General features: G+C 41.3%; 1 protein-coding gene across 3 annotated transcripts in view; it reads left to right on the forward strand.

Annotated features, from left to right (window-relative positions):
* Positions 1-24,579, forward strand: part of LOC126284737 (codanin-1) — a 157,654-nt gene that overhangs the window by 74,062 nt on the left and 59,013 nt on the right. For all 3 annotated transcript variants that reach the window (XM_049983875.1, XM_049983874.1, XM_049983876.1), the window contains exons 7-8: positions 12,937-13,231; positions 17,401-17,618. In XM_049983875.1, the coding sequence (XP_049839832.1) occupies positions 12,937-13,231; positions 17,401-17,618 (513 nt within the window). The remainder of the gene's footprint in view (positions 1-12,936; positions 13,232-17,400; positions 17,619-24,579) is intronic.

Below are 24,579 nucleotides of genomic sequence, written 5' to 3' on the forward strand. Positions count from 1 at the left end.
GTCTCTAAAGGAGCACGCCGAGCGGACGCCGTTATCATTCCACACACGTCGTTCTGAAAAATACAATGCTCCTTTCAGCGAGAGGGAATTCCTCGCTGCCCTCGCCGATTGCCCTGATAAGGCACCAGGACCGGACTGCATCCACGCGCAGATGCTGAAGCATCTCTCCAGGGACTGCCAGAGACACATCCTCACCATCTTTAACCGCATTTGGAGCGAGGCCGTGTTCCCGTCGCAATGGCGAGAGGGTGTTATTGTCCCCATCTTGAAGCCCGGTGCGGACCCTCTGGCGGTGGACAGCTATCGTCCCATTACCCTCACCAGCGCTTTGTGCAAATTGCTCGAACGTATGGTGGGGCGGCATTTGTGTTGGGTCCTTGAGTCACACAGTCTCCTCGCTCCATCCCAGGATGGCTTCCGTCAGGGCCGGTCTGCTGCAGACAATTTGGTGCAGCTGGAATCTGCAATCCGTACGGCCTTTGCTCGCCATCAGCATCTCGTTGCTGTATTTTTTGATCTGCGGAAGGCATATGACACAACATGGAGGCATCACATCCTTGCTACGTTGCGTGAGTGTGGTCTTTGTGGTCAGCTCCCAGCTTTTCTTCAACACTTTTTATTGCACCGCTCTTTCCGGGTGCAAGTCAGTGCCACCTCTAGTTCATCTTATATACAGGAAAATGGGGTCCCGCAGAGCTCGGTGTTGAGTGTGTCCTTATTTATAGTGGCCATTAATGGTCTGGTTGCAGCCGTGAGGTCGTCGGTGTCTCCTTCTTTGTATGCCGACGACTTCTGCATCTCATTTAGCTCAACGACTACGGTAGTCGCCGAATGCAGGTTGCAAGCAGCCGTTCGCAAGGCGGCATCATGGGCTCTGACTCGTGGATTTCAGTTCTCTGCAGCCAAGACTCAAGTTATGCACTTCTGCAGGCGTCGGACGGCCCACCCTCAATGGAACTTTACCTCGACGGTCACCTACTTGAAGTGGTGGACACTAGCTGCTTCTTAGAACTCGTCTTTGATGCCTGGCTCACATGGGTTCCTCATATTACTCAGCTGAAGCAAAAGTGCTGGCGGCACCTCAACGCCCTCCGCTGCCTGAGCCACACATCTTGGGGTGCAGATCGCTGCACGCTGTTGCGATTGTACAGAGCCCTTGTGCAGTCCAGGCTTGATTATGGGAGCCTGGCCTATGGGTCTGCATCACCCTCAGTGTTGACGTTGTTGGACCCCATACACCACTGTGGGGTTCGGCTTGCAACTGGCGCTTTCCGTACGAGCCCCGTGGATAGTCTACTGGTGGAGGCCGGGGTTCCCCCGCTGCGGATTCGCTGCCACCGACTGCTCGCCGACTATGCTGTCCACGTGCATTGCTCACTGGGCCATCCCAATCATTGCCTGCTTTTCCCTGCCAGGGTCCTCCCTCTGCCCGACCGGCGACCTAGGTCTGGGCTTTCCATTGCTGTCTGCGTCCAGTCCCTGCTGTCGGAACTGGGGTCGTTCTCTCTTCTGCCGCCCTTCCGGGTCCATGCACCCACGCCTCCCTGGTGTATGCTCCGGCCGTCCGTCCGCCTGGACTTGGCACAGGAACCCAAGGACTCGGTTCCGCCTGTGGCCCTCCGTCGCCGTTTTCTTGCGCTCCTCGCCTCATTTTCAGGCTGTGAGCCTGTCTACACTGATGGTTGCCTGGTGGATGGTCGTACTGCCTATGCTTTTGCTCACACTGCCCATGTTGAACAGCGCTCCTTGCCGGCTGTCTGCAATATTTTTACTGCAGAGCTGGTGGCCATATGCTCTAGAGCATATGCGTTCCTGCTCAGGTAGGTCCATCGTCATCTTCAGTGACTCCCTGAGCAGCCTCCAGGCTATCGACTGCTGCTATACCTCTTCTCCTCTGGTATCCTTTATTCAGGAGTCTGTTTTTGCCATTACCTGCTCTGGTCGTTCGGTGGTCTTTGTTTGGACGCCAGGTCACGTTGGCATCCCGGAGAACAAACGTGTCGACAGGCTGGTCAAAGCGGCAATCGACACCCCCACTTTGGAGATTGGCCTCCCGGCTCGTGATCTGCAGCTGGCGTTGCGCCGTAAGGTGCTTGGGATGTGGCATGACGAGTGGCATAGCCTAACTTCGCCGAATAAACTGCGGGCTGTTAAGGAGATGACCGATGTGTGGTGGTCCTCCCTGCGGGCTTCTCACAGGGACTCTGTCATCCTGTGTCGGCTCCGCATCGGCCATACCTACCTGACGCACGGACATCTTTTGCATCAGAAGGATCCCCCCCTGTGTCAGTGTGGGTCCCAGTTGACAGTCGCCCACATTTTGTTGGAGTGCCCCGCCTGCGCACCCTCCGGCAGACTTAATCTCCCGGGCACGTTGCCTTTGGTTTTATGCGACAATGCCTCCATGGCTGACGACGTTTTAGATTTTATCCAAAGTAGTCCATTTTATGGTTCCATTTAGGGGGAACCTGCCCCTTTCCCTTTCTGTGCATCTTGTCCTCGAGTATCTCATTGGTTGCAGATTTTAATGTGTGTATTCGAATGGTTGACTCTTTCCCATTTTTTGTTCTCATGGTCAGTCAACCAGTCTCCGGCCCTCTTCTTTTCTTCCGTTTCTTTCTGTCCTCGTCTGTACTCTTCTTGTCTCTAGTGTTCGCTGCCACATTGGTGTTCTTTCAGTGACTGGGGGGAGGGGCGTTTCCTCCCCCCTTGGGGTTTTACCTGTTCCGTAAGTTTTTGTTTCGCCTGTTTTTGGAATGGGGGACTGATGACCTTAGCTGTTTAGTCCCCCTTAAACATCCCAACAACCACCACCACCAACCCACAGTTACAGCTCCTTTGAAGACATCACCTACAAACAAATCCTTAGCACAGTAATGGGCCAGTCTTTCCATGGGCCATCTAGAGGAGTCCTTCCTAACCACACAGAATCCCAAACCCCTCACTTGGTTCAGAGTCATCGATGACATCTTCATGATATGAATTCAACATGAGGACACACTATCCACATTCCTTCAGAATCTCAGCACCTTCTCTCCCATTCGCCTCATATGGCCCTCTTCCGCCCAGCAAGCCAGCTTCCTCAATGTTGACCTCCACCTCAAGGATGGCAAAATAAGTATCTCTATCCACAACAAGCCTACCAACCACCAACAATACTTCCACTTCGACAGCTGCTACCCATTCCATACCAAGAAGTGTTTTCCATACAGCCTAGCCTCCTGTGGTCATTGCATCCGTAGTAACTAGCAGTCCCTCTCCCAACATGCCAAGGGTCTTACTGAGACCTTCACAGACTGAAATTACCCTTCCTACCAAAATTACCATCACAAACTTGTTCAGAAATAGATCTCCCATGCCTTGTTTCTCTTGCCCCCTACCACATCCTACATACCCACCATCCAGGCATAAAGGAGCACTCCTCTCATGACTCAGTAGCACCCAGGACTGGAGTAACTGAACCATATCCTCTGCTGGGGTTTCAGCTACCTCTTGTCAATCTCTCATTATCCTCCCCTCGTGTCTCACAGTGGTATTCCATTGCCCACCAAACCTATGCAATATCCTTGTCCATTCCTACTCCAACCCTGCTCCCAACCCCCTTGCGTCGTTAGCTCATATCCCTGCGATAGACCTATATGTAAGACCTTTGTCTGCCTGTGAAAGCAGCCAAGTGTTTTGCAAACTTAGCTGCAAGCACTATGCTGCTTTCTGCATGGCTATGACAACTAACAAGCTGTCTGTCTTCATGAATCGCCTTTCCAAACTGTGACCAAGATACAGCTGGACTCAACATGATGTGCTATGTTTCAATGACAGCTTCATACCCTGCAGCATCTGGATCCTTCCTAATACAACTAGCTTTTCTGAACTGCACAGATCGGAACTCTTCTTACGACATATTCTTCAATTCTGTAATCCCCTGGCCTCATCCTTCACTAGACCCAGTTCTTCACCTACCCTTCCCTGCCTGCAGACTGCCAATACACGTGTGTTCCATTCCACCAATGCACCCACTAATCCTTTCCCCTTCTCTACTTCTCGCCCCTTTCCCTTTTCTGCTCTTCCCTCCTCCCTACACAGTGTCCCAATTCTGCAGCTAGCACCCCCATCCTGTCCCCACCAAGTCCCTTCATGCTCTCAAAGGCAGCACGGGCCCTTCCCCATCCCCTGTGTGCTTTTCCACCCATTCCCTGTCATATGCCTCTTCCTTAAGCCCAACACCCACCTCAGATTGCTGCTCACATCTGTCACTGTCGTAGCCTGCAGTCTGACCACAGAATCCAAAGACATCGGCCATGTTTGTGTGAGTTGTGTTTGTGTTGGTTTGTGTGTGCTTTCTGTTTCTGAAGAAGGCCATAAGGCTGGAAGCTTACACATTTAATAGTCTTTTGATTGTGCCTGTCTGTAACTCAAATGCCTCCTCTCTGTGTTAAGCAGCAATCTGGTCTTCTCATAATATAGTTTTTATTCCGTTTTGGACATTCCAATGGATAAGACTTTATGAAAGCAAAGCTGAGGTGCTGCTCTTTGGTATTTCCAGAGAGGTGGTTCAGTGTTGTGCTGTAAACTACGTTCTCAAAAACATGTGAGAACATGATAAGAAGAGAGATGGATTTGTAATTAGAGATCACTTCCTTAACTCAATTTTTATGATTCTTGAGGCATGGTTTCGTATCTGTAGTATTCTGTAACCACAATGGAAAATCCAGGATGGAATGTAACAATGTGCCTCCAGCTGCCAGAGACTATTGTCATGTGTGTGTGAGTTGCATTTGCGCGCGCATGTGTGTGTGTGTGTGTGTGTGTGTGTGTGTGTGTGTGTGTGTTTGTTGTTGATCATAAGCTAACTTTCCAACAGTCTTTTTGTTGTGCCTTTCTGCGACTCAGCATCTCCACTATACGGTCAGTAGCAACTGTGCTTTTGATAATATTGTATTTACAGCTGTGAGTTCACACTTGGGTGTCTCCACAAGAACAAAGAGATAGAGTAGCAGTTCAAGTTTGGCACTTGAAGATGTTGCAGAACTTCTGCAGTGTGCTATGCTACATGAAACAAATGTTACTTTTCAGACATTTTTAAATGTTAACATTTCAGGTTATTGACATTAAATGAAACAACAAGTTTACTGTTACCAGTCACTGTTTATTTATTCCCACGACATGGTTCAGTGTTTCAGAGGTTTAAACCTTCATCATCAGGTGGATTTACATTTGTTAATATGATTGTGTGTGTGTGTGTGTGTGTGTGTGTGTGTGTGTGTGTGTGTGTGCGTGTGCGTGTGCGTGTGCGTGCGCGTGCGCGCGCGCTGTTTTTTGATTTTTTTGGAGGAACTTGTGGCACTGGCTAGTGGAGAAACAAAATACTATTTCAGGACATGGTTTTGGGTTTCTTGTGACAAAAAACTAAATATATATCTAACAGTGGTCACATGTTCCTTTCACTGTCAAAACACATCACGTGTATACTGTAATATTTTGTTAACAAATATGATGTTTGGAAACTATTAGGTGCAAGGATCGTATAGCAGAAGAGAAACATTATCACAGAGTACAAATCATAACAACATTATTATATAATAATTCAGACTCTGAATGTGGCTCTCCAGCAGGGATACAACTTCCTCAAATCCTGCCCTGAAATGAGATCCATCCTTCACGAAATCCTCCCCACTCCAACAAGAGTGTCTTTCCGCCATCCACCTAACCTTCGTAACCTCTTAGTTCATCCCTATGAAATCCCCAAACCACCTTCCCTACCCTCTGGCTCCCACCCTTGGAACTGCCCCCGATGTAAAACCTGTCCCATGCACCCTCCCACCACCACCTACTCCAATCCTGTAACCCGGAAGGTGTACACGGTCAAAGGCAGAGCCACGTGTGAAAGCACCCACGTGATTTACACAACTGACCTGCCTACACTGTGAAACTTTCTATGTGTCCATTCGCATGAATGGACATAGGCAGACAGTGTTTGTTGGTAATGAGGATCACCCTGTGGCTAAACATGCCTTGGTGCACGGCCAGCACATCTTGGCACAGTGTTACACCGTCCGGGTTATCTGGATACTTCCCACTAACACCAACCTGTCAGAACTCTGGAGATGGGAACTTGCCCTTCAGTATATCCTCTCTTCTCGTTATCCGCCAGGCCTCAACCTCCGCTAATTTCAGGTTGCCGCCACTCATACCTCACCTGTCTTTCAACAACATCTTTGCCTGTGTACTTCCGCCTCGACTGACATCTCTGACGAAACTCTTTGCCTTTGCAAATGTCTGCTTGTGTCTGTGTATGTGCGGTTGGATATGTGTGTGTGTGTGTGTGTGTGCGAGTGTATACCTGTCCTTTTTTCCCCTTAAGGTAAGTCTTTCCGCTCCCGAGATTGGAATGACACCTTACCCTCTCCCTTAAAACCCACATCCTTTCATCTTTCCCTCTCCTTCCCTCTTTCCTGAAGAAGCAACCGTTGGTTGCGAAAGCTTCAATTTTGTGTGTATGTTTGTGTTTGTTTGTGTATCTATCGACCTGCCAGCACTTTTGTTTGGTAAGTCACATCAACTTTGTTTTTAGATTTATTATATAATAAATTTTAAAGGATTTTGGAGATCTTTGTTTTGAGGTGTTGAATACATGACTTGGAATAATTATTTCAGACGGTATATGAATCCAGTTTTGTTAAGTTAATATAGCTTAAACTTCATATTCTTTTATATAATCAGGTGACATGTTACAAACTTTAAGTACAATAATTATGTTGGTAAAAGTGGTAAAATTATACACAAATAATAATTTTGGTTGGGATTCACAGATAGAAATGAAAGACTGGAGGTAGCAGAAGAGGAAGAGAGAGAAAGTGTGAGGGAGAGAGAGGGTGGAATGAGTGATTGGATGAGAGGAGACTTTCCAAATTAGGGGGTACTTAAGATTGTATATGTTACATGTAATAACTGCCTAAAGGTTGGTGTAATACATTCCTTAATGCTTTAAAATATACAGATGGATGTACAGTTTATGGCAGTAGTTGACATACATATAGTTTCAAGCTGACGGGGGTATGAGCTGTTGGTTTGATGACATAATTGTAAATGAGGTCAATCTCTTGTATATTTTGGGGCTGTCGTAGTAACATAACTAAATATTTATGGTAAATATTAAGGTGTGTGTGCATGTGCGCGCTTATTGCAAATTTAATAACGTAGGCAGTTGCTGGAAACAGAGATGATACTATTGTAAATAACGTCACGTAGAAGAAGGTGTGAGTAGATGAATGATGAACACTAACTTCACTTAACGAAAGTTTATTCTGCACTTGCACATACAAGAGAATGGAGCAAACTACCTCCAGCCAGAATACATATGGTATATATACAGCAACAGAACGTTCCAGTACAATGATTGTTGCCATTTGTGGATACTTCTAGAATGTACTCGAACCGAATATAGAAATTAAAAGTTCACAGTTCTTGTGACTTTTGAACTCACGACCGTCCATACAACAGTCTAGTAACATAACCACTACACTACGGCGATTGTGCTACTCAGCTTCTTCTGCGAAACTGCTCCCTCCTTAAGAGAACAGCGTCTCAGTGTTATGTCCTCCTAGTCCAGGAACAAGTCATCGGTCCTACATATTCCAACTCCCGATGACTGATGTTCACCCTGGTAGTGATCCTCTTAGAACTTCCCTTGCCGCTACGTTCTTCATCACCTTTCTGCTTATTGCCTGTCGCTGGAGCTTCAAATTTACCCTGGGTTGCAGGATACTTATAGGGTTTAATTCAAAGGGCCTGGACCGTACCTCTGATATTTCGTCGTTTTGTGTCGGGGTTGAAATCTTCAACTTCATAAGTAACATAAGACAACTGTTTTACAAAGTTATAAGGTCCAAAGTAGCGCCTGAGGAGCTTCCCAGAGAGACCAACCTTCCAAACAGAAGTGAAGATCCAGACAAGGTCACCAGGCCAGTAGGCAACAGGGCGATGGCTTGCGTCATACCTTCAGCAATTGTTTTCTTGAGCCTGCAACGTGCGGAGTCGAGCTAACTGCCGAGCTTCCTCAGCTCTGATTATCACCTGGCTGATGTCGTCATCCATGTCATCAGGATGTAACGGAAACACACTGTCCATCGTCGTCGCCTCGCGCCCATGCACCACGAAAAATGGTGTAAATCCTGTGGTGTCTTGTTTGGCGGTGTTTTAGGCGAACATCGTGAAAGTAGCACCTCATCGCAGTTGCTCTGCTTAACATCGATGAACATTGATAGCATATCTGGCTGCACACCTTCGTTTGACATAAGGTGTCCAAGTATTTTGATTTCTTTTGCTCCAAAGAGACACTTTCTTGGATTAAGTTTCAGTCTGGCTTGTTGGAGACACTTAAGAAGGGCCATCAGTCTTTTTATGTGTTCATCAAATGTATCTGAGAACACTATAAAGTCATCTAAACAACAAAGACACATTGTCCACTTCAAGTGACTTAGAAGATTATTCATCATCCATTCAAAAGTTGCTGGTGCATTACACAAACCATATGGCTTTACCTTAAACTAACGCAGGCCCTCAGGGGTGATGAATGCAGTTTTCTCACAGTCATTTCGGTTTGCCAGTATCCCGAGTACATGTCCATGGTTGAGAAAAACTTTGCCCCGTTCAGACAATCTAGTGTATCGTCAATTCATGGAAGATGGTAAATGTCCTTTTCAGTTATCTTATTAAGCTTCCTGTAATCAACACAAAAGCACCAACTGCCCTCCTTCTTCTGGACAAGAACCATTGGTGATGACCATGGGTTCTGCGAAGGCTGAATGATGTCATTCTACATCATTTTCTCTACCTCGTCGCGAATTATTTGACGTTACGTTGCTGACACATGGTATGCTCTCTGGCTTATTAGTTGCTGGTCTCCAGTGCTAATCCGGTGCTTCACCATCGATTTGTCTAATTTGCTCTTCTCACCTGTGGATTGGAGCATTCAGAGAACTCTTGAAGAATGGCAAGTTGCTTCTTCTGTTGTTCCTTAGTGAGATCTGGTGATAGTTGAGCTAGAAGATCTTGCTTCATAGTGGTAGCACTAATTTCACCCACAGACTTGGCGTGGGAGGTTTCTATGACACTCAGCTGTTCTGCAACTAACGGCTCAGCATTTTCTATGCACATGTGTCTTGGAAGGATCTGCGGTTCTCGGCAACAGTTGACTATCCACAGTTCACGGAATCCATTCTTAAATGAGACAACAGAGACTGGGATGACCAAGTTATACTTCAGTGGTAGGCTTCTCTTACATTCCACTACAAGACCCATGGGTTGATGCATGGCATGACACATGACATTTACCTTTCTAGTGCTGACTGCAGGAATGATCTCTTTATCCAGCACACACAGTCTCCACACACTCAGATGTGCATCTTCTTGTCCACAGTATCTCTAGCATAATCTTCGAGTGACCACAATCTATAATTGCCTGAGAAGCTTTCAAAAAGTCCCATCCGAGAATGACATCATGACTACAGTCACTAGATGATGAATTCTAAGGACAGTGTGTGGCCCCTTATACCTACACGAATGACACATCGTCCTGTAGGTTTTACATATTTCCCATTAGTACGGTACTTCTCCGTAATGACTGAATGTTATGCTTGGCAGTGCCCTCCAAATAGAAAAATACGTTAGCCAAGCACACGGTGTCATCCCATTTGTTAAATTTGGCTATACACTCATATACCTTCAGCCACCTGTTTGGATATTGGCCATCACCACCAGAGAACCTGGAAGGATGTCTCATGTAGTGGCACACAGTTGCTGTCATCGTAACATCCTCTTCTTCTTCTGTCTGCGATAGATTGCGATCTGTTGAATATGGCTCGAACTTGGGTTTCTCACCACGTAAATGGCAGCTCTGTTGTGGCCTCATGGAAGCCACTGTGTCATCGATAATGTGTGGTAACACAAGCTCCAATACCCAGTGTCTCCACCAGAATAATGTCACATAGAAGAAGGTGTGAGTAGATTCACTTAAAGAAGGTTTATTCAGCACTTGCACATATAACAGCGCAGAGCGAACTGCCTCCGGCCAGAACACATACGGTATATATACGGCAACAGAACATTCCAGTACAATGATTCTTGCCATTTGTGGATACTTCTAGAACGTACTCAAATCGAATATATAAATTAAAATTTTACAGTTCAGGTGAGTTTTGAATTTACACCCTCCATATAACAGCCTAGTATCATAACCACTACATTACAGCGACTGTACTACACAGCTTCTTCTGCGACAATATTGTCATCTTTGTCATTTAAAATGGATTCAGGTTGTTTAGTTTGGTGTTTGTATATCTGGAGCATTTCAAGACTGTCTAGTTGTTGCCTTTGAGTTGCACGTGTAGGATGTTGATTCTTGTGTTGCTAACATGGTGTTTTGTTCATGCAGGTGGGTGGCTATTGCTGATGTGTAGCACTTTTTGTTTTTTAGTGCTGCCATGTGTTCTTTAAATCTAATCTCAAATGATCTGCCTGTCTGGCCTATGTAAAAGCAGTCACATTCCAATCATTCCGTTTTATACCCACCTGTGTGATGAAGTGGTTTTGTGTGCTGATATGGGATAACTTTTGTCCAGTCTTTTCGTTTGTGGTAAAGGATATGTTTATACCTTTTCATTTGAAGACATTGGCAATTTGATATGAAATGTTACCTAGAAAGGGGACTCTATGGAAGTTGTTTATTCTTTTTTTTTAATATACGATTGCTATGCCACTATTGAGTGTTTTAGGGTGTCTGCTATGGAGATGTTACAACCATTTGCAATAGCTGTTTGTTTTATTATTTCAATTTCTTGTTCACATTTGTCTTCAGAGAGTGGCAGCTGGATATCTCTGTTGATCATGTACCTGAAAGCTGCCATTTTGTTGGCTGTGAGGTGACAAAAGGAGCTGTGGATTGTAGTATGTGTTGTGGTAGGCTTCTGATAAATTTCAAACTGATGTCTGGTATTTTTTATTGTAATGGTAAGGTCTAAAAAATTTGTACTGTCATCTGGTTGGTGTTCAACTGTGAATTTTATGTTTTCATGGGAGTTGTAGAATAACTGGTTCAACTCATTGATGTTGTCTTTTGTGCCATTGATTAAAATGGTATCATCTACATATCAGAAGTAGTAGATGATATTTTTGAGAGGGTGGTGATTGGAATTCAAGATTTTGTCTTCTAAATTATGTGTAAATATTTCAGCTAACAATATCATATTATTGTTAAATTTAAAATAACTATGTGAAAGTGTGACCAGGTCCATTAGTTCAGTAATGTGAGTTGAAGGGATTTCTTTGTGCTTTTGTAGATTGGCGTTAATTATCCATAATGTGGGACATGTTGTGTAAATTCTGCTGCCCTTTTAAGTGTTCTCTCATTATTTAATGTGTATACTTCTTTGAGAATTTTGAAGAGCAATTTGTTGGGTTCTAATGCTAGGCCATTCCTACTGTTCACTGTTGGCCTGATGGGGGTCCCATTTTTGTGTAACTTTGGTTGCAATCTAAGACAAGGTGCTTGTGGGCTCACTGTTACAATGTTTCTTGCTTTTTGGATGGCGAGTAGGAAGTTAATGTTGTTTTAAATGTGTTTAATCTCCTTTTGTATTCTGGCTGTTGGCTTTACATGTATTTCTGTTATGTTGTCAGTTTGGAAGATGTCTAAAGTTTTTCTATGTGTTTGCCCACGAGCACTGCCGCAAATTGTACATCCATCTGCATATTTTAAAGCATTAACCAATGTATTACCTTATTAGGCAGTTATTACATGTAACAGGTATAATCTTAAGTACCCACTACCTTGGAAAGTTTGCTCTCATCCAATCACTCCTGCCACCCTCTCCATTGTTCACTTTCTCTCACACTTCCTCTCCCTCTGTCTCCAGCCTTTCACATCTATCTGTGACTCCCACCCAAAATTGTTAGTTGTGTATAATTTTACCAATGTAGCCAACATAATTATTGTAGTTAAAGTTTGTAACATTTCACCTGATTATATAAATGAATATGAAGTTTAAGCTATATGAACTTGACAAAACTGGATTTATATACCACCTGGAATATTTATCGAACTCTTGTATTCAACACCTCAAAACAAAGATCTCCAAACTCCTTGTCACGCTGGGTAGCTGTGCGGTCTGAGCTGAGGCGCCTTGTCGCGGTTTGTGCGGCTCCTCCCCCTGTCGAAGGATCGAGTCCTCCCTCAGGCATGAGTGTGTGTGTTGCCCTTATTGTAGGTTAATTTAAGTTAGATTAAGTAGTATGTAAGCCTAGGGACTGATGACCTCAACAGCTTGGTCCCACAGGAACCTACCACAAATTTCCAATTTTTCCAAAATCCTTTAAAATTTGTTCTTTAATAATGTTGCTACGATGTATATTCTTTGTACTTTGTGATGATGTTTCTCTTCCACTATGTGATCCTTGCACCTAATAGTTTTTAAACACCGTATTTGTTTACAAAATATGACAGTATTCATGTGATGTGCTACGACAGTGAAAGGAACCTGTGGCCAATGAAGGTACTCTATTTTACTTATTTTATTTTTACCATTAGATCTATGTTTGGTTTTTTGTCATAAGAAACCCAAAACCATGTTCTGAAATAGTATTTGTTTCTTCATTAGCCAGTGCCACAAGTTCCTCCGAAAAATCGTAACACAACACACACACACATACATATACACACGTCATAATAACAAATGTAAATGCACCTGATGCATTGTGGAGATAATTAAACAGTGACTGGTAACAGTATATTTGTTGTTTCATTTAATTTAGTTTCAGAAGTCTCTCGTATCATACTATCTAGATTGTATCTCATTGCATTACCATTGTTCTTGCTGTCATAAAAGAGAAAAAACTCCTTTACAAATGTAAATTAATGACAAAATGCTGTTTATATTCCAGATACCACCTCCATTTGATGTACTGTCTTCACTCCAAGCAGCAGTTAATTCGCACCGTATGGTTCTTACAGTTCCATGGATTGTCAAGTATCTTGCAATGTTGGACACAGTCTCATTACGTCTTCCTTATTATGTGTCAGTACTGCGGCTTCTGTTCACGGTACACAGGCACCATCTCTCAGATCTACCAAATCACTCAGCCCTCTTATTGCGTCTGTGCCTCGGTTGGCTGTTTGATCAGCCCAACTTCCCAGAGGGGATGTACTTTTCTTGGCTCTCACAACAGGAAAGAGAAGGTACTTATTTCCACAGCATGTAGCATAACATTTTTCAGCAGAAAATAAACAATTTTTCTAGGTATTTTTGCATAAGGGGAGGTTCTTGTGTATTGAGCTGAATGATTTAAGATGGTGTTGTGTTGTATATATTTTGATAGTTATTTCATTAAAGTGTTAAGTGCACTGACTTCATTTTTTAACATACAGATTTCCCATTGCATAAGTGCTATGTAATATATTAAATAAATTAAGATAGTCCAAGACTTTAATTTGCTATCCTAGATCCCTCATGTTTGTCAAATATAAGTGAATTAGCAATGTAAGTTCCTGGATGGAATAATATATAAAATAAAGGAAAGGCAATCACTCACCTATAGCTGATAGCTATAGGTGGATGGTTGCTTTTACTTTATTGTACATTTCAGATATATATGACATCTTTGTGATATGAACTCTTGTGAAAGCAACCTTTTCTCTGCTTTTTTAAAGACAGGAAACTCTTTCCCAAACCCATTTCTCAGTCAGCTGGTCATCTTTTTTGGTGTTGAACACTTGCCCTTTCTGGCGAATCTTTAAAAAACTTCTCTCCACATAAGACCCACTGACCACCATCAATACCTTCTCCACTGTATACTTAAAAATCTTTTTGCAACATGATTGCTGCCCATAGGCACCACACCTGCTGTTAGGAATAATTTTACATAAGTATGTCTTTTCTTTTCCCATAATCTGTTGAACGGCAGTTATTACACCAATGAAAACTGAACGACCTCCTCCATGCCAAGCAGTATTTATTATTCTGAAAACATCAGCCATGCAAATCTCAACTTGCACTATTTTCACATCTCATCCTGAAAGCTGTTGATCAAGGCAGCCAGGTGATGCGTTATTACTTGACCTCTGGAAAGATTTTGACTCAGTACCACACCAATATGTGTTAATGAACATAGAATCATATAGAGTATATAAAAAATATTGTGTCTGGATGGAGGTAATGAGCACACAGCACGTTATTTGAGATGGAGAGTCAGTGACAAATCTAGAATTACCTTCAAGTGTGTCCCAGGCAAGTATTTTTAGACCCTTGCTGTTCTTGTTGTATATTAATGATGACACAGGAAATATAAAATGTCACCTCACACTTTTGCATTGTTTCCCGTATCTAAAACGAAGTACTACTTGACGTTGGGGGGGGGGGGGGGTGGGGGGGGGATTAATTGATCTTATTAAGAGTTTGGTATGGTGGAAATTTCCTTTAAATGATCAAAATTGTGCATTTCATGAAACACAAAACCATAGTATCCGATGAGTATAATACAATGAATCACAGTTGGAATTGGTCAACTTGTGCAAATACGTGAGTGTAACAATTTGGCGGATATGAAATGGAATGTACATGTAGGCTCAGTCAAAACTAAAGGAGATGGCAGGAAACTGGGAAAAGCAATTAATCTACAAAGGTGATTGCTTACAAAACTCCTATGTGACCCAATTTCAGCTATATACACATCCAAAGTAAAAGCTCAGTTTGTTTCTAAACAGAGAAACCCAATAAAATATTTAGCTGGCTCCTTCCCTCTTTACCATTACAATGGATGAAACTCAAAAAGCAGTTCAAAGAAAGTGTCCTAGAGCTAATGCTGGAGTGTAATCGGAGATTTTTCTAGCAAACTTGTAATTTAAATTCTTCTTGGGTTTTCTGCAGTTTTAGGTTCTTGCTGCTGCAAAAATTTGAAGATAGTAGCAAGTCTAGTCTAAAATTCCATCAAAGAATTGAAGATGATAAAGTAGAAAATGTGGTTCACTACCATTTCTTTTACTTATATTGATGTGTAAAATGATGATTACTGGAGCAACCAAGAGCCACATCAAGCATGCAGAATAAAATGGTTCCATAGGTCCTTACAAAAATAAAAGTTGTTAAAAATTGGGAAGAGGGTAACTGACAAAAGCTAGGATTAGAAAGGCACCTCCTGGCAATCTACCAAGTGAGACAGCACAGTGGTTAGCACATTGGACTTGCATTTGGGAGGACTGTGTTTCAAATCCCTGTCAGTCATCCAGATTTAGGTTTTCCATGATTTCCCTAAATCTCTGCAGGCAAATATTGCGATTGTTCCTTTGCTTCAATCTCCACTCTAAATAACCTTGTAATCAATGAGTCATAAAACTCTAAATCTTCCTTCCTGAAGTCATTATGACTTATGGCCATATGAAAAGGGTCTTTCCATTGTAGCTCTTGAGTATACAGCAATTGGAATATTTCCAGGCAAAAGATTTTATGATGGCTGTAAGAAGCAGATCTTCAATCACTTTAAAATTAGATATATTAACCATTACAAAAGATCAATGTTTGTACATCTGGTTCTTCACAGATAATCAGGTAGTGGTAGCCAGTAAAGAGGATGAGATCTGTTTATGCTAAGAAAATTATTAGAAAAATGTGATAAGTGGGAATTGAAAGTAAATTTTCAAAAGATTGAATACCTGTGCAGTAGAGAAATGTAGTAAACATAATAATAGAGGGCAAGCACATCAAGGCATGTAAAAAAAAAATTAAAATACTTCGATAGCATCATATCAGAAAATGGAACAATAATTGGAAAACAAAGCATTAGTAGCCCATGAGAAAGCGGCAATCCAGAAGCTAAACTTTCTGTTAAGGCCTTCCAACATAAGTTGGAAAATAAATAAGATTCTCAGCAGAAGAGCCTATATGACTTTGGCTGCTGGGAGCTTAATGAAAAACATAAAATTAAATTCAGAGTTGTAGAAATGGACTGTCTCAAAAGATCGTGTAGACTATCTCGGCGAGACCATGTAAGAAATACAATGATTATGGAAATGACTGAGGCTCAAGAAAGCATCACAGATAGAATAAAAGAATGACAATTCACCTAGTATGGGCATAAAATACAAATGACATATGCTGAAATAAGATTTTGATGTGCCTTCCTCAGCGACGAAGGAAAAGAGGAAGACAGAAGGTTGCCTGGTTAGATGGGGTATAGGAGGCCATGAGGAAAAGAGAAATATAAGAAGATGAGGAAGCATGACAAGATAGATACTGATGATGACAGATAGGCATGTTGTGGTGACAGCTGTAGGAACCCCCACAGGATAGAAAAAAGACCAATATCAAAAATAAAAACAAGACCTAGAGAAAAATGCCCATGTATGGACACACCCAGCTCCCTGAGATAGAGAAGTAATGGTAAGTTAATTATATTGAAGGAGAGAGAAAGTGGACGAAAGAATTGTTTTGCCTGATAAGCCAAAACAAGTACAAGGAAGTGTCTGCTCATGTAGTAAATTTTGGCAAGTGTAATATTTTCAGACTCCATTGTACCACATCTGTGTATGTACCACTCTAGTCCAGGACAACAACTGTCTGTCAGTGACCCATACAACTGAGATGTGGTAGAAGCTGGCACTCTTCCGTAGTCTGTTCCTTTTTTATGTATGCTGACCACCTACTCTGTTTGCTAGTCTTCCTGTGGTCCTAAACAAAGAACAGGAAACTTCTGATAAATTGTCAACTTCAATCATCACTGACTGCAAGGTTTGTATCAAAGATTACAATAAGATGGAATGTTTGTGCAGGTGTGTAAGAAACAAAGCAGCACTAAGCAAAGGGAAAAATCATGTATTCAAGTTTGTATTGAGTATTTTTAATATATTAATTCCACCCAGCCCATAGCAATTGTATGTACAGGTTGAGTCAAAATGGACTTTACAACTTTGGAATGATGTAAAAATTTATTGAGATAACTTACAGATTTGGTAGACTGGATAAAACTTGGAATCCTGTTATTAAAATTATACATTCACAGCGGAATAGACAGCGTCATTCGATACTCAATGACTAGATGATCTTTTACTTTCACCACCGAGGGCAGCACGTACAACTCGGCTATGCCGCGCATGTCAACACGTGCACGAGAATCGGTATAAATATCGCGACTGCACCTGGGCTCTTCAGTAGTTGTGTACTCACCTGATGATGGCCGGACGTCTCTGGGCCGAAATATCGTGGCAGAATGTCGACGGGATCCGGCTGCATACCCGGAAATTATTAGAAGATCCATTTATTCTATTTGGCTTCTTGAATAATGCTTCTCTCTCCTTCCCTCCCTTTCCTTTTTTCTATTTGCTAAATTATATGTTTATTGGTTTTCATGGTGTAGGTGTTCCTGAGGAGTCAATCACCACGTCTTCAGCGCTAGACCTTTTACATTTGGTGGATGAAGAATGTGTTTATATGTGTTGTCCTTTTTGGGGTGTGCTGAGGGCAACACTGGCTGAAGATCCACATTCTCGTAGCCACAGATCTCTCAGGCACATAACACCAGTCTCTGCTGATCTCGGTCGACAGATGCAGCCCACATCAACAAAACAGCTTGAGGTATGGTCTTTGCTAGCAGTGCTCTGTCTGTGTGTGTGTGTGTGTGTGTGTGTGTGTGTGTGTGTGTGTGTGTGTGTGTGTGTGGGCGTAGGCGCGCGCGCCCTTGCATGTGTTCCCCCACCAGCTAGTGATAGTGAAACATCATAAACATATTGTATGTGCTCTGAAAATTTCTGAACCTCACAGAGAAATACTGATACTGTGCTTTCCTAGGCAAAACACGATAGAGCGTCAGTTATTCACAGTGATTGGGGGACATGCGTGTTTGGGAAACTTGTTTTATTCTGATAACTGTATTATATACTATTATTTACCAATTTACAAATAAAACTGCATATATTTATAATAACTTTAATCTGTGTCATTATTACAAAAGCAAATGCAATAGGAATGTATGTACTAAAGCATAGTAAACAAAAAATACATGCATTTTGCAGGTACATTACATATGTATAAAATTTAACGCTTAAAAAAAATCCTTAATTTTGGTCTGTTTAAGCCTACCTGCTTACTAGCAGTGAAGTAGTACTCTCTCTCTCTCTCTCTCTCTCTCTCTCTCTCTCTCTCTCTCTCTCTCTCTCTCTCTCTTTCCCCCAGGGCAGATATCTGATACTGTTTGCTTTCATCGCGTGAGCTTCAAGTCATTGTAAGATAGTATGTAAAAGGTAAGTGATTTGGACCACTAGTTAACAAGACGCTGGCTACGTCAATTTTATTAGTGATGAAATTCACGCATTCATGGCAATTGAAGTATTTTAACATATTGAGCATTTAGGACATACCATTCTGTTTGTTATTTACAGTTAGAATTTGAGAACTTTCCTCCATACCCAAAATTTTATTTCAGGCTGTTGCTTTACGCTGTCCTGTGCTGCATCTTTCAAATCAATACTTTTTAGTTCTTAACAGACCTTGTTTTCCCACCTCTTCTCTTTATGACAATATCTTACGTAACAATTCTTTTCTGTCTAAATATCATCTTGATCCATGGCCTGTAACAAGGGGGTTATGTTACATGGAAGAATGCGGATTCATATTTTTATCAATGACGAGCCCGGGCAGTCAATGGCAACCAGTAGCATTAGCACAAGCAGAAACTGTAGGTTTTAATATGGTGCTTGCTTATTTTAAGAGGTGTTACTAATTTATGACATGAATCAAGAGTTTTTCTCAGCAAGCTTTCCAATAGAGCCCAATTTCATCAGCATTGTAGACAATTCGAGAGTGTAATCTTCTTCCCTCAGTGCATCCCTTAGTTTGATTTTGAAAGAATCTGCTGCTGAAGAATGGGCATACAGTTTTTCTACTTGTATCTGAAGCTCACAAATGTTGTGTCTTGACTTAGCATTTTAACAAACCCTTGCTTGCTTTAAAATTGGACAATCCAAGATTTCGTTAAGTTGAATTGCCTCCTCACATAGAGTGGGATGAGAGATGTTTCCCTTGTGATCTGTTTTATGTAAGCCATTTGTAAACAGCCTCATCTAGCTCTGTGTTTGTAAAAAGCTTCATAGTTTTACCACTTGTCGATCCATCGGTAGAATCAAGCTTAGATAAAAAATTTGCGATGCTTTTCTTCTCCTCCTCCTCCTCCTCCTCAGGTCAGTACACTTCGTCCAGAGCTTTTCCAAAGAGTAGATTCAATCCCTAAAGTTTCTGAAGGGTCTGCAAAATAATCTTATGTAATTGCTACTGCCTTTCATCGGACTTAAAATGCTTTTCCAGTCACAAACTTCTCTAGATGGGGGAGTAGATGAAAGCCAGGGGATGTCATATCTGGTGAATAGAATGTATGCTCCATCATTCCATACTTTTTGTCCGTCAGATTTTTTCGTGCCAATGTACCTTTGTGGACAGGTGTAGTCTACTGGTGAAATATGAATCTCTTTTCCATGTCAGAAATATGGATCATAAATGAGCCTTTTTATAGTGAGGAACACTGACTTTCAGTCAGTACTTTATAACCTGTGTTTCATTTTTGGAAAGAAATCGTGGGCGCACTTCTCACATGCAGTAATACAAAATTTTTTGGATTCCTTTTAAAAAAATGCTAAACCATTTGTTTTTGCACCACCTTTTAATCAGTATTCAATAAATTCAGGACTCACCTTACTGAAACCTTGCTCATAGATGATTATTAATGCAAATGTTGCCATACATTTTCTTTTGGTGTGCTTATGCTGTCATTATTTTTTTCCACAAATCTTCAACTTTTAGGCTCGCTTTCCTGTTCCATTTGCGAATGGCACTAGGGAAGAATGATTATTGCTAAACCTCTGTGTTGGCTCAGATTTCTAGCAGTTTCAGATAAGGTATTTTCTGAGAGTACTTTAGTTTCTTCAGTTGAGTGAAACTACTGTAAAATGCTGCCTGCGCAAATTAGCCAGCATCTGAAGTTTCCTCTTGTCATGCATTATTGCTCAATATATACCAACATAACAAAAACAAAATTTCACTGATTTCAGCATCATCTTGGTCACACTGGAAATTTTTCTTGTCTCTCTTTTAACTGTCAGTTGTTTCTCACTTTCTTAATAGTTTAGCGTATGTACTTTCTTGACCTGTAATCCTCTCATACAAGGGCTATTTGGAAAGTTAGTTCTATTAATTTCCATTTGTTTAGAAAAAATGCCAGTATATGAAGAGTTTTTTTATCTGTATACAACTTAAACCTACAGCTGTTAGCTATTTTATGTATGATTGCCTCCTATATTAAAGCTCTTGTCATATTGAGAAACAAGTTTTTCAGTGTCCTTGTAAAATTCTGTCACCTGAAGGTTAAACCATACTGTGACTATCTCCTTTATCACATGATCTTCAAACCAGTGTGACCCTAACCATGTTTCTTATCTTGAGAAACAGGTAAAAATTTCTGTGTGGCAGTTCAGGGTTGCATGGAAGATGATGAAATGATTCTCACTTGAAATTGCTAAATATCATTTGTGTGTGTGCAACAATATATGGCTCAGCATTGTCACGCACAAGGATGCACGAACTTAACGTCCCATCCCTTTTTTTCTGAATGGTTCTTCTAAACTTATTTAGAGCTTCACAGTAAATTTCATAGTTTATTGTAATGCCTCATTCCAGAAAATCAACAAGAAATAATCCCTTTGTGTCCCAAAGAACTGTTATCATTTTTTGTGCAGAAAATGTTTGACACACTTTAAAGGTTACGTGTTGAGGAGTGTGGCCTCACTTAGTTGATATGTGTTTTGTCTCTACAAAGACATATCCTGACATGTGGAACACGTTTCATCCCCTATCACAGTGTGATTGAGGAATTCATGTGCTTCTGCATCATACCACATAAGAAACATTACTGTGGCTCCCAGTCTCTTCATTTTGTGCACATCAGACATAAGAATGGGACCTCTCATTCATAAAATTGAGGTAACTAAGGTTATCGGTCTCAAATGTGAACAACACTGTCTGTAATATCTGAGGGAACTAACGATTTTCTCTGATTCTGTCTTAAATGTTTGCAACGAAGTTCATTTGCCACAATAAATGGTCGTCCAAACTTCCTCAAACGAATAGCACTATTTTCTTATAGCACTATTGCTCATAATGTTGTCGTCGCATACTGCAGAAAGTTCGCTGTGAATATCTACAGCCTTCATATTATTCACACATAGAAAATGGAAAGGACATAATTCACAGGCAGGTCAATTAACCGTTACAACACAAACAGCCATTCAGTAACCTTTGTGCAGCACTGCTATACTCATACTGAGTTGGGTGATCCAGCTAGATTGAAAGCACTGTGCAACCCTCACTCTATATACCAGACAGCATGAGAACTTACTTTCTGAACAATCCTCATATGTCAGGCATGATGTATTCATCATTGACACCACCACAAATGATCTGTTAAGGTGTAGCTCTGGCATTAAATTTTTTTGCTCCTATTTTATGTCATGATTATTCAGCAATTGAATTCTTTTAGCATCTACATATACATCTACATCCACAAGCCACAACACAGTGCAAGGCAGAGGATGCTTCAGTTACCCTTGCCTTGTGCTCCATTCCCTGTTTCACTTGCATGCTTAGTGCTTCTGATACCATTGCATTGTGCTGCATTCCCTGTTTCACTTGCAAGCATATCAATGTACCTGTCTGTTGGATTTTCTCATTGTGTTCAGTTAACAAGATGTATGTGGGAGGATCTAAAATATGGCATGACTCTTCCTGGAACGTAATCTCTCAGAATTGGAATAGTAACACTGTCCATGACACATAATGCTCCTGTTACAGCATCTGCCATAAGCGTTTGTTGAAAATGTCTGTAATGCTCTCATGCTGACTAAATGATCCTGTAATGAACACGCTGTTCTTTGTTGGATCCTCCCTCTCTCTTTTCTATTAATCCTGGCAATGGTCACAGACTGATCAGCGGTACTCAAGAAGCGGTTGAACAAGTGTTTTGTATGCCACTTCTTTATTACATGAATTACAATTCCTTAAAATTCTTCAAGTGAATCTCAGCCTGTCAGTTGCTTTTATTTGGTTTTTTGTTTGTTTTATATGGTCATTCCACCTTAGGTCATTCTGGCTGGTTACTCCTAAGAATTTTATGTTACTCAACTGTTTCCATCAATATGTCACCAATAGTGTATTGTACAGCAATGAATTTCTTTTCCTATTTATCCACACTACATTACATTGATCTATGATAAAGGCCAAATGCTAATCCTCCACCAATTGTTCATCCTTTTCAGGTCTTCCTGCGGTTCGCTACAGTTTTCTGTTGTTGGCATGTTCTAGTAGACAACCATATCAAGTACAAATATCCTTGAGGAGCTTAATCAACATTATCCACTAGATTGTAAGCGCATCTCTAACTTGTGAAATTATCCTTACATTCATCAACTATGGTCTGTTAACACTGATCGTTCAGTTCTCTCTGCAAGGAAGTCCTGAATCTGTCACAAATCTCGTCCAGTACTCAGTAAACTTGGTAATTTTGTTCAATAAATGAGAGTGTGGAACTGTATCAGATGCCTTCGTGAAGTCAAGGAACACAGCGTCAATCTGTGCACCAATGTCTATGGCTCTCTGGGTTTTGTGGATGAACAGAGAAATCTGAGTTTTACAAGATCTCTGTTTGCCAAATCCATGTTGATTTATGTAGAAGAGATTTCTGTTCTGCAAAATTTCATGATATGTGAGTATGTAATATGTTCCTAATTCTACAACAGATTGACATCAGCAATATACATCTATTAACATTCTGCTTCCAGGTGTTCTGTCAAATTGTTCTTTCTGCTTTAGGCACAATATTTTGACAACTGACCCAGCCACCTTCTTCTGGTGCTGTGAGTTTTGCTGTTACGTGTACTCGCTGCCTGGACACCAACCAGACTGGGAGCTACTATTGGTCTCACACCACAACTTATAGCCAAGTTCGACTCCTAGTAGCCAATATGCCCTTTCCCCAGAGCTTGCACTGATATTTCATGAAACTCAAACTCTCTCAACATTTTCAACTCTGGTGGACATAATGGCTAACAAGATTTTAATAAATTGAGTGCCAGACTTTAAGCGTTATTCAAATTGATACTGCCATCACTGTTTGTTAAGTTTTCTGCCATCTTTATTTCAATATACAGCTTAATTATACTGTCCCAGAAATTGGGCATATAATCATTTCATGATTATATTACAGGCGGTACTCAGTGACAGCTGATTGGAGTGATTGTTTAAATTGGACATGTCACTGATGTTCATTGCACCTGTCCTTGGCTGTTCTGGTAGTCTGCACCATGTAATACAAGCCACATTTACATGGACTGCAATACACATCCACCTTTGGAGACCTATATCATATTTAGCAATACAAACAATAATTTTTATCTTAGTTAAAGGGAGTGAAAAAGGCTGGGTTCCATTTTTCTGTAGGAATCTCCCATCTCTCTGATTATTGGGGTAGTATAAGGTAGATAAGAGTTTTTGGTTTCTCTTCCTGTTCAGTGGAAAATATTATGAACAAAACAATGGCGTGGCAATGGCCAGTCCTTTATGACTTGTTTTAGCGAACGTATACACGGTGACACCAGAATTCACCAAGTTAAGACCAATGTGTTTCTATCACTATGTGGATGACACATTGTAGTGTGGCCACATGGAGCGGAATATTTTCAAGAGTTTCTCGAACATTTAAACTCCATTCATAGTAATATAAAATTCAGAATGGAACTTAAAAAACAGAGCCAATCGCTTTTCCTACACATGTTTGTTAGTTAAGAGAAGAATAGGAGGATCCCTGGTGATGGAGTCAAAATCAAGGATCTGAGAAGGAGGTTTGGGCTGAGACCAAGCAAGAGAATCTAAAATTCCTATCAACCTTATAGTGATCCATTACTGGAAAGGTAGGTTGACTCAGTTGACAGCAACATGACATCCAGTGTATTTCAGTCCCTTCAATTAAAGTAAAAAGTATTCTTTGTAATGTTAAAGATGATCTAGGTCTTGAAAAGCTGTGTGTTTATTGCATTCCACAGCATTTCTTATTTTGGGGGGGGGGGGGGGCAGACAATCAAATCAGCTGTTACACATCACTATCTTCAATGTAATCATCAAATGAAACACAGTGAGACCATTATCATCATGCAAACACAAAGTTTCTAGGGCATCAAAATAAAGATGCCACAAAATTTAATAAATAGGGGTGGCAGTTTCAATTTAAATAATGCCTGGGGACTGGCACTCAATTTATTAAAATTTTGTAGACCGTCACTGCCGCCAAAGTTGAAAAATACTAAAAGAATTTGCATTTCATGAAATATCAATGCAAGTGCTGAAAAACGAAAGAGCATTAAAGGCTGTAGTGGGCATCGGGAATCGATCTCTGGTATAAGTAGCACTGTGAGACCAACAATAGCCCATAGTCTGGTTGGAGTCCAGGCAGCAAGTAAACATAACAGCAAAACTCACAGCATCTGATGACTGAGCGAAG

Source organism: Schistocerca gregaria, chromosome 8, assembly GCF_023897955.1.
Source record: "Schistocerca gregaria isolate iqSchGreg1 chromosome 8, iqSchGreg1.2, whole genome shotgun sequence".
NCBI classification, from domain to species: domain Eukaryota; kingdom Metazoa; phylum Arthropoda; class Insecta; order Orthoptera; family Acrididae; genus Schistocerca; species Schistocerca gregaria.